Raw genomic sequence first — 12,117 nt, 5'->3', positions numbered from 1 at the left:
TTCATGAAGTTTTATAGTTGTTCGAAATGATAATATTATTATGATCTGTTTTAATTTTATCTATTACTATTTAACAATAAAATTGTACAACCCTAAAGCATACAGCTAAGTGTAAACATATATTTATACATAGAATTATAAACGGGGAACGTTTAATATGTAGATAATTATTAATTTCAGACGATACATCGGTATTAATATTCTTGCGTATTAATGTAATTTTGATGTTCTCATTAACATACTTTACAGTAGCAGTTATTTTACAAGTAAGGTACTATATTGTATATTCGTTTTAATTATTTTAAAAATTCTGGAACCTAGTATAATTTTATTTAAAAAGTCAAGGTACTGAATTTCATACAAACAAGTCTCATAAAAAGGGTTAAAAAGACTGAAAATAATATGAGGCTAAAACGTCACTTGCTAGTAAATGCGTACTGGTAAATGACGTCACACGAGATTTATAATCATCTGCAGCCCCTTTATTTTTTTTTGTTTACGAGATAAAAGAAAAATACGTATCTAATATTTTTTGGAAAACTGTCTGTCAGGAGTAAATAGTTTTTTTTCACAAATACTCCACGAATTTTGTAGAAAACTAAACAACTACTCGGATAACTTCAGACGAAACGTTTTATACAATTGCGCCAAAACCCAAGTCCAACTGTTAAAAACCTACACCGCAGGACTAAATTGTATTATTCTTCTAAACCAGAACTCTACACTAACGTGTAGTTTCCCCACAGCCTGCATCCCCGGTGGCAGCTAGCCGAGTACTTTCCGCTTATACAATCAGTATTGAGTTAATTTCCGGTAAAAGTGCGCTCTAATGAGCACGCGAGCGTGAGCCCGCGCCCAGAGTGGCGGCGAGCGCGGGTTGTGTAGCGTCGGGATATTATGTAGCATTCGAGGGTAATATGCATTTTTCAATTGTTGCTTCAGGTTTTAGAATTGGGTGAAAATTAGAAAGGGAAGTGGTTGACAAGAGGTAATAACGGAACTTTATTATTCAAAGTCCGTCTGTTACCGGACTGTATCTCATAGACCGTGATAGCTAGACAGTTAACATTTTTACTTATTATGTGTTTTTGTTGCTGCTAAATAAAAATAAGCTTGTGGAAATCCACAAAATTTTATTTGTCATCTAACCAATTCGTTATTCGAAACAAATTAGTTACCGCCAGCGATTAACTCTGACTGGAACTTAACAGGATTATTTTTTAATATTTCCTTGCCCTAATCTCTCTACCAAATTATAACCGTGTCCCTACAGATCACAACAATATCAGCAAACCATCATTAGTTGTTCTTCTCATAATCAGTACCCTATCACAAAAATCAACGAAATACCATACATTAGAAAACCAATAAAGACATAAATAGCTACCCGCTCCGCGACTCTCAGTCCTACACCTAAGTGATAGCGTGAGTGCCGTCACACGTAACCTCACGTCATCGCCACAAAACAATTATCACAAGTTTCCGATACCAGTCTGTTTGTAGGCATGTGAGCATGAATGCCAGATACTTACACGTCAAGTGATTAACGATTGTATGTAGATACCCGAAAGTAGTGTTATTTAATGTAATCGTGTTATGAGAAAACGGAAGACTACAACTCCTCAGCACAAACGTATGGAAACGAAATTTATCTTTAATTAATCACGTGACTTAGTCATTATCAATTGAGCGTTTTCTAATGAAGTTTAAAATTGCAGAAATATAATATGGATAAAGGGCCAGTATTTTAGACACCAGAAAAAAAATTGTGTGCAAAATACGAAAGGTTTTTTTTTAACTTTCTATTTCAATATCAAAACTTTTCCGTGACCAGGTTGATTTCAAATTATTTCAGTTACTCCTTTTTCAGGTAACTTTGAACTGCATACATATGACTCCAGTTTGTCATACATGTTACAATAAACCAAATTTTTACCCCAAATTAACTCATTTTCCTGTCTACCCATTTTCCGCACTTTACCACTCCACCGTTAAGTAGGTACCTTCTAGTGTCACACATGCCATCACCCCTCAGCTGATGATTAATTATCCTCATCCCGCCAATATGGGTACCTTGTTTACCTAAATGGTGCGTTTGTAATGGTATGAGAAAATGCTGTATCAGCATGGGAATGTGTGCTGGTGTTCGGGTTAATTAATTCACAGCATAATTAATTTTAGGCATTATAATATTAGTTTCCGTGTTTTTGGAATTGTAAGTGTTACGTTACGGCTAAACATATCAGCAGTAGATATAGATTAGGTTTTGATAAGAAGGGGGTGGAATTACAAGAAAAGAGGGTTTTTGAAAAAGATGATGTGTCAGCGAAGTCACCGGCAAATGCCACTAGGGTATTATTTTGTTATTATTTTTAGTCACAAACCATCACAAGCGTCATAAAACACTTTTAAAGTTTTATCAGAACCTCAGCATTATTTTTGGATGTAAACAAGAAACAGAAATATGTATGTTTTTAAACAAACAAAATCGCATTATTTTTAGTAAAGCCGTAGTGTCGTTATTGAAAGACCCATAAACTCATCATAAGTTACAACCATAAGACGTAACCAAAATTACAACATTAATTTTAAAATACGATTACCTAAAACAGCAACATGCACTTTCATTAGTTTTAACGTAATCTCAAAAAGGTGAAACATGTTCATATTTTAATCCTCCTGAGAGAGCTACAAAAACGTCTGAAATATAGTTCGCAATTTGCTGCGAGAGACAAATCCGGCTTCATTCGGACTTTGTGACTGGTGCTGATGTGCTGCAGCTAGCAGATAGTAACTGGTTTCTTGGTCTTTCTTCTTTTTCGAGAAGATGGAATTAACCTTCTGAGATGGTTTATTACACATTAATCGTAATTACTATACCAACAGTTAAATAATCTCGCTTTTGATAATCATTTGTTATTATTCTTGAAACAGCCATACATAACGGTCTAGTTATTAAGGTTCATGAGGTACAGCCTGGTGACAGATGGACAAACGGCCAGACGAACAGACGGCAGAGATCTACAAATAGGTTTCCGTTTTTACCCTTTTGAGTGCGGATCCGTAAAAAGAGGTAGATATGATATTTTGCAGGTAAAATGTTGCTGACGCCTGCCAATTAGTGTTAACCAATTTCATATGACACTGCCAACGGCGTACAATGAAAGAATATTATACAAATGATTTAAAAACAAAAGCAAAATATAATGTCGCTCAGTGCTATTGCATTTACATTGTGAAGAGTTTCATTTGAGCATTATGAGCCCAAATATTTGCTAGCATCCAGGTTTTCTCATTATGTTTAACCTTGGCTGTTTTATCAGTAGATCTAGCCTCAGAATAATTAAGAAAGTACATACACATCATTCCCCTGCCCATACTCCAATTTATTATTTGGGGTCGGCGCAACATGTCTTCTTCTTCCATACCTTTCTACCTGACATTTCACAAGAAACACTCTTTGCAGCCATATCGTCTATCCATCCATCGTTTCCTTGGTCGTCGTACCCGTTGGAGTAGTAGAATAAATTCTAATATCAAAACAATGCATTAACCCATCGCTAATATTAAAATCGTCTCAACCCCAACTATTGAGACGGTTTAATCCCTCGCGGTCTGTCCCGAAACATCCCAACTTGTATTTAAATAAATGATGCCCCACTCAGAGGCAGAGTTAGCTAATCTGTTGGGACCAGTCAATATGGCGTGTGGTGTGTTCTACTCCCATGTGGGCTGCTGAATAACTAGGTGTTTTCGCGTGATTGGTAATCTTATAGATTTATTGATGTAGACGTGTGGTAAGAGGTATTTATGATCAGAATGAGATTGGAGTGGTGGTAAATTAACGTTGGATCTTGGACCCGGATGGATAGCGTAGAAGAACTGTTTTGCTACCAATAAGTAGTTGGAGTTCACTAATTGGAGAAGCACCGATAGACGAAAAAAAGAAGGCTTTTGAGTGTTAAAATTATTACAAAAAATGTACATAAATGTCTCAACTAGTAACCATTTATGTAGACTAAGTACAACAGGTTTTAATATTCAAGTATTCTACAAAGAAAATAAATAATTTTAAAAATATCAAACACTCATTTTCCGTGTTAATCTTTGAAAACGTCCAATAAAAAGCTATCTAACGAATGCTCAGCCAAAGAAACTCCAGAATACTGATTAACCTAATCGACCTGAAAAAGAGCAGCGCGAAAAAGAAAGTACAAAAACACCAGAACACCTAACAGCCAAAGACATCGATTTAAATGAGAAAGTAATTACTCCAGTACCTGTACTACGACAGCTTTAACTAGAACCATAATCAATATTGAAAGGAGACAGCGCTATACAGTATAACGCTCTATCCTGCTTTAACAAAATCAACGTACCTGTCTCGAGAGTTCATAGTGCCGGTCCTTTCTTCTAATCCCAGAGCTTATTATCTAATTAAAGATCCTTTGTCATCCACTCAAATTACATTTACAAGACAATGGGACATGTGCTTCTTACCTTAATTATTGTAATCACGAAAATGTAAGGTAAATTACCTTCAGGCGAAAAGATATCTCTGAGGTAAAGATACTTTGTACTGAATTAGCTGCAGGTCTGGTTGAAAGATTAAGAAAAATGACATTTTATGAGCATTGCCACAAATCCCCTCACCAATGTAAAGGTAGATACCTATCATATAACATTTTTTTCTTCTTATCATCTAAGCTTTGCATCCCAATAGGTCTCTACGTCGCTCGAGTAAATCCCCATTTAGCCTCGTGGGCTCCCCTACTACAAGCATTGCGCTGTCTGACAGAAACTGCAGCTAATTGTAGAATAAGTTTTATAAAAACTAAGTAGAGTTCAGAGAATTAACATTGCCATTCAACATGACATTGCAGCCAGCCTTCTGGGCACGTTTCGATATGTATATTATTTATTTAGTAGTGTAACTCGTACATAAAAACGGCTGAACTTATAAAAAAAATATATTAGGTATTACATTTGACACTATCCCTGCGTTTAATTAAAATACTTGGACTTAGTTGTATGCTTATCGGTTAATAAATAAAAAGTTATGCTTATTAGAGAATCACTCTAAAATAATGCCCAAAAGATGCATCGAAAAAATACAGCACAAATGTACGTTAAAATAATTGTAATAAGAAGAGTCCGCACACTGCTCACCGCAAATCGAATGCACCACCCGCGATCATCGGTAATGAGGTTATATATCCCGCGAAAGTGTGGGGGTCGTGGCTTCCTAAATGCCAAGACCCTCCATAATCGCGAGGTATGTAACCTCAGGGAGTATTTCCTCCGAGTGAACGTGGGGATGCACCGAGATGTGGTGGCAGTGGATAAGGCCTTCACTCCGCTCTCTCTAGGTAAAGAGAACTGGCACAAACCTGTCGTAATGAGCGTTAAAGACCGCAAAGATGTATGGCAAAGCAAGGAGCTACACGGACGCTATTATCGGACCCTTCACGGGGCCGATGTAGATTTCTTAGCGTCCGTGGCCTGGCTACGCTTCGGAGATCTCTTTGGAGAAACCGAAGGGTTTGTATGTGCAATTATGGATGAAGTTATCATGACGAATAACTACCGAAAATATATAATTAAGGATGGTACAGTTGACATCTGTCGGGCATGTCACTCCTCCGGTGAATCCTTGAGACATATAGTTTCGGGATGTTCTCGTCTTGCTAACGGTGAATACTTGCACAGACATAACCAAGTGGCCAGGATTATCCATCAGCAGCTTGCTCTGAAGTACAAACTTGTGGAATCTGAGGTGCCGTACTATAAGTATGTGCCCGACCCAGTTCTCGAAAGTGGTCATATCACACTGTACTGGGATCGGTCTATCATCACTGACAGGACTATTGTTGCCAATAAGCCTGATATAGTGGTGATCGACCGATCAGAGCGTCGGACAATGATTGTTGATATCACCATCCCCCATGACGAGAACCTCGTGAAAGCAGAAAAAGAAAAACAATTGAAATATTTGGATTTAGCTCACGAGGTTGTCGACTTGTGGGAGGTGGACTCGGCAATCATTGTCCCGATAGTCGTAAGTGCCAATGGCTTAATAGCCAAGAGCCTCGATCAACATCTTCGGAGGCTCTCGTTGGGCGTCTGGGTCAAGGGTTTGATTCAGAAAGCGGTACTTCTGGACACGGCGCGCATCGTGAGGAGGTTCCTCTCTCTGGAGCCCTGACCACCGGCAGCTTGGGCCCTGTTCCCGTTGCCGGTTGGACACTATTTTTTATATTTTTAAATGTATGTTGTTTTTATATATATTTAAAAATGTAATTTATATGTATTTTAATGAAATAAATACATTAAAAAAAACTTATCTTCACAGCCACGATAAGTCGAGTTGATCTTCGTTTTAGTATTTAAGTAGCACTTCTTTTAAATACATTTTTATATTCCAAACCGCCTGTCACCTGTCAGAATTCTGTCAGAAATAATTCTAAAAAATTATTCGTTACTGGCTGACACGTGCCTACTACGTCGGGCGGTATTTTTCTGCTCAATATTTAGTTTATAGTACTCACGAATGACGTGAGTGATTGTTAAAAGACATTTTCAAAATCGATTTAGTAGTTCGTGAGATTATCTTCTTCATAGATTCACAATCTTACTTCTTCATTGTAATACTAGCTAACTAACAAATTGATTCTTCGCGTTTATAATTAGTAGGAGCTAGGATTATCGATTAGTAACATTTGGTCGCGATATACACAAGCATATAAAATACATTTTATACACAGCTCCTTCCATGAATGTTCCTATCTTTCAAATGTAAATCAGTAGCAAGCTGCATCAGTGTCAGACTCCCTTTCTTTTTGCATTTACCAGTCGGGTGAATTCTCATCGAGTCTTTTAGTTAGAGAACCCTCAGCCAGTTCGTGCACAATTATGTCTGCGAAACGAAGATAGAATAAGTACGTGCCTTTGTTGGGCGCGTGCAGCAATTGTTGGATGCCTGGCTTTCTTGGCAAACAAGCATTATATTATTCCCGAGAACTTTCAGTGGAAAACTGGGAGAAGTATATGTCACGTCATTTAGTTTGTACGAGACTATTTGCTGGCGACACGCTTTATATGTTATAACTCGAATTCCCTTCTTTGAATAGAGGTTATTCTGTAGTATGAAGTAGTTATTTTTTGTCTTGTTATGATTGATGTTAAAATGTTGCTTTCAGTGTAGTGATAAAACCAATTGGAGCAAGTATGATAGTCATTTTAAATTATTAAATAAAAAACCTTTAAAATACTGGATCTCTCCTAAATTTCTAAACTGGTACTGTCCAATAACTCATATATATTTAAAACGAACTTTGTAGTTTCTGAGCTCAGCGCGTTCAAACAAACAAACTTTTCAGCTTTATAATATAAGCCCAGATTGATTTCCAAACTTACCAGATCTGGCTGAATATTAACGTATTTTAAAAATGAGGTTATATATTTTTAACCTTCATCTTTGCTTTGCTTCAGTGTCATCCCTGCCCAGCCCGACAGCAGCTGATGATGATGATGACGAGGATGAGACGACGCAACAGAGCCGCGCCGACGCTGACGATGACGGCAGGATCTACAAGAACCCTCGCAACTCACCCTCCGCGCAGTGCCCTCGGGATGAGGAGCAGGCCACCTTGCTGGTAAGAACTGAAGACTGGGTTATGGTACTCAAAAATGGTCGGCATGTCAAATTATTTTTAGCAGATGGTAACAGCAATAGATCGATAAATTGACTGTATGTCTAACTTGGTCACTAAAACAGTGTCACTTGCGAAATTGCTGGAAAAACTAACAATGAAGGAAAGGAAATGCACAGAACACTAATGATTTCATAAATACGACAGTAAGAAAAAAATTCTAAACTGCTGGGTCAATCAAAAGGTCGCTACGTGGTTTTGTACAAAATACCAAAATTTTATTCAGACTATAAATACTAAGCTTTATACTACATGTTTTGAGCTTTACACAAGTTTACTTTTTAAAATCTAAAATTAAACCGCGATAAAATCCGTAAAAGTAGTTTCATTTCACAAGTTTACTTATCAAAGTTTTTCTTCTCAGGGTCAAAAATGTCTCCGCAAGTGCTCTTCTGACGAAGACTGCAAGAGTAAGAAGAAGAAGTGCCTCTGCGACGGAGCCTGCGGCATGTCCTGCATCAAACCAGGTCAGTGGGCACATTAACGATGCAAAAGTAATTCCATTTTACCGATTTGTGCTGGACAATTTAATTTCAGCACCTTTGTCAAATCAGGAGGTGTTATTGGTATGCATGATTAAGTACTATGTATTGAAATGACTAAGTGTGGGAGACGTAGCACGGCGGTTTAGGTTTAGCCGGTAAGAGTCTGAAAATAAACACTTCCTCCCTTAAGGTGGGTGTGTACCAGAATTCCCCGCGTTTAAAAGCAAGATGATGATGGTGTGCCAGTATCAATTTGCTGTATGAAGGATATATTTATAAGAAGTATACAGAAAATTTATGGGTTCAAGACAGGACAGATAGGAATTCGTAGAAATTAATTTTAATTTATTACGATTCTAATAATGTCTATAAAAAATGTTTTCTTTAACAATTACTTTGCATATTGCATACATTATGTAATTTAGGCGTTCCCTTAAATTATAGATTATCCGGTACTAGCCTTTCCTAAAACGTGATCTATTTTGATGTTGGGACAAAAATAAAAATGTAGTTATATCTCATGTGTTCAAAGGTAAAATACATTAAATATTTCTATCTTAATAGAGAAAAGGACACAAATGTAGTTTCAAAACAAAACAGTGAACTCACAAGAGGTTAGCAATGTTACAACGAACAAATTGCATGGTTCCTTCTCGCGACTATTCGCCTTATTCCCCAGAGCATACGAGCTGTTATTGCTTATCTCGTATTTAAAGTGGTACAAATATACGCGAATTGGTACTAATATTGGACTTTTATTCCCGGTCATGGTTACAATAGGACTGTAAATGTTCCTGTTCGTTATTGGTCCTTATGGACTGTAAGTGAAGCAAAGTGTAGGGTAGTTCAGTTTTAATACTTTGTGTTAGGGATTTGGACTATGATAAGACTTGGTAGAACCATTTTTATGGCCGTCTATTAGTTAAACATTATTACATTTTTTATGTGTAATCGGTTCACGCGCTCATAAAGTCTTCTTACACAAAATAGTGCCGTCATGAACGATGACTCAAAATAAAATATATTTAAAAAATCCGTTATATTATGGTTTGAACATTTTAAAGGAATTCCTTAGAAATCATAAAATTAAATACGTACCTATAGTCTATCTTGATATTTACAAATTCTTAGTTTCAACAAGAATAATAACGGCCAAGTGTGAGTCGGGCTCACAACACTGGGGACTGGGTACAAAAATGCAAAAATATAATCATGCATCAATTTTATGCGTCATAGAAAACTGAGAGAATAATCTAATTTACCTGAATGACCATTTACTTACAACAATTCAAAACTAAACAAAAGCCAACTACATTAATTCAATGCCATTACAATATACACACCTCGCTCCATGTAATTGCATCGTCGTAGCCACAGCTAATGTAATATAAATATGAGGATTACAACTAATTAATTCAGCTCCGGTCCTTGGAGGCGTGTGCATGGAAACTGACACAAGTTGCAACAGTGTCTCTGGTAATGGCACTTGTTACGGATTGTATTTACTGATTCTATAAATGTATTATTAGGTATGCATTGTAAAAGCATACTTATTACAATATAATTTTAGTTCATTCTGTTTTGATCACGCTTGAATTTACTTTTGTGTCAATTCATTTGTTCGTTTATCCCAGGTTACATAGGTTTCAGTAGTACAATACTTCTTTTCATTGGCTGTTAGATACTTATTATTGTTGAATTGCTTTTACTTGTATATTATTATATTTTTCTTTTCTACTTACCGGTAGCAAAATACCGTACGCATCAAATTTCATTGCTCATACCATGATCACGAAAATAAGTCATATTAATTTTTTAATTTGGGTTTAGAAACGTCTCTCGCACTTAAGAATGTTATAATTTCATCCCTGGATTTTACATACACGTAAGACACATGCACAAATACAACTACACTCAGAATAGGCAAGCATGTCCTACGCGGGGATCGAAACCGCGACACTCGACTATCCGAGCAAAGTTACGTCACTTTAAAACTAGAGATCCGGCGAAAATAAGTTTTTTAAGTATTGTTAATTTCTTAAGCGATGCAACTTAGTAATTTTAACGAACTATTAAAAGTTTAATCACGGTATATTTAAATACACAGAACACTTAGGCGACAGTTTGCAACATTATAATTTAATTAAAGCAAACTCTAAGTTGGAGCAAACAAGTTTTAAGCTAATTTGAAGACTTGGAATGAGTTACAAACGTTTAAGCTGTCGTTGTGTATCGCAACTTGTACATGAGTGGAGAATTTAAAGTATCATCATAACGTGGTATGTTATATATTTGGTCCTTTTTTCCGCAAAGATTTAAAAGATATTTTACATGACTTTATGCTCATTTTCTCTTTATTAAAAGTCAGTAATTATCTGCTTTACATTTAGTCATGATGATGACATCTAGTCCCAAAACAGCGGTGCTATCACTTTGCTTAGTTTAAGACTTAATGTCGTTGTATGAAAGTTGTGAAATACATTATATGATCATCATCATCATCAGCCTTTAGTAGTCCACTGCTGGACATAGGCCTCCCCCAATGTGCGCCATAGCGCCCTGTTTTCGGCTTGCCGCATCCAGCATCCAATATCATATTATATTACTAGCTGTTGCCCGCGACTTCGTCCCCGTGGGTAGAAGATATAAGTTATGATTTATAACTGCCCTGTTTTTTTCACATTTTCTATTGCATCTTCGCTCCTATTAGTCGCAGCGTGATGGTTCATAGCCTCAAGCCTTCCTCCATGAATGGTCTATTCAACACAAAAATAATTTTTCAATTTGGACCAGTAGTTCCTGAGATTAGCGCGTTCAAACAAACTCTTCAGCTTTATATATTAGTATAGATTATACATTATAATATTATGTTGTCATTGTTGCCTATAATGTAACATTGAAATTGAACAAAGAAAACTTATGTATATGTAGTATATATCTCCATTTCATCACATATATCATTTACGTATAACTATATACATCGAGATATGATTATCGCTAGGCTTACATACCGTCTGACTAAGCTGGATGAATACCGCACAGTAGCGGCCACTTGTGGAGCACATAACTCATTCTCAAGGAATCTTAATTGAAGTCTGGCTCATTAATAATTATGATTTAGGATTTTAATATTAAGCTTTTATGTGGTACGTGCGTATTAAGATGTTTCTGAGTAGATTTAACTTTGCCAGCCTACATAAAGATATTATATTATTTCAGTTTTAAAGTTATCATGGTATTCGTTTAAAAGAGAAATATTGTTATAATACCAAATCAAATGTTTTACTGTATATGTCAGGACTATCAAGTTACGTACCTACCTAGCGACAATTTTATTGACACTTAACGATAGTTAGTCCAGGGTCAATTAAAAATCAAAAGCAGCGACAGGTAGCGTCTCTAATTTGTATATTATTACAAATAATTTTGAATCTTATCAAGTACGTATTTATGCTCAAAAACGAATCCATATTCATATGTACGTTAAGTTAGGTGGTAGATACATACCTACCACCTAAGTTAGCATTATGGATTTTTTTTTTAATATTCTTACACACAACGCCATCTAGTCTCAAATTAAGCAGAGCTTGTGTTATGAGTACTAGACAACTGATAAACATACTTATATAGTTCTAAATACATACATAATATAGATAAATTACACCCAGACACAGAACAAATGATCGTGCTCATCACAAAAACATTTGTCCTGGGTGGGAATCGAACCCACGACCTCCGGTATAGCGGTCAGGGTCACTAACCACTAAACCAACAGGCCCGTCAAAGAATGAAATAAACGTATTGAATATTGAAGCGTCGCGAGGATGAAAGAGCCTTCTAATGATTTTTGCGGCACCTTGCTCAGTGACCGCTTTTAAAGTGTAATGAGGATTGACTCTTATGGAAGCTGAAGTGACATG

At 36.3% G+C, this 12,117-nt stretch overlaps 1 protein-coding gene across 1 annotated transcript in view; it reads left to right on the top strand.

The window, feature by feature from the left end:
* LOC113494456 overlaps window positions 1-12,117 on the top strand; it is a 92,291-nt gene that overhangs the window by 37,652 nt on the left and 42,522 nt on the right. The window contains exons 2-3 of the mRNA XM_026872794.1: window positions 7,492-7,655; window positions 8,077-8,179. Of these exons, the coding sequence (XP_026728595.1) occupies window positions 7,492-7,655; window positions 8,077-8,179 (267 nt within the window). The remainder of the gene's footprint in view (window positions 1-7,491; window positions 7,656-8,076; window positions 8,180-12,117) is intronic.

The sequence above is a fragment of the Trichoplusia ni genome, chromosome 5 (genome assembly GCF_003590095.1).
Source record: "Trichoplusia ni isolate ovarian cell line Hi5 chromosome 5, tn1, whole genome shotgun sequence".
NCBI lineage: Eukaryota > Metazoa > Arthropoda > Insecta > Lepidoptera > Noctuidae > Trichoplusia > Trichoplusia ni.
Note: the sequence above shows the minus strand (reverse complement) of the source record. Positions and strands in the feature narration are given on the sequence as shown.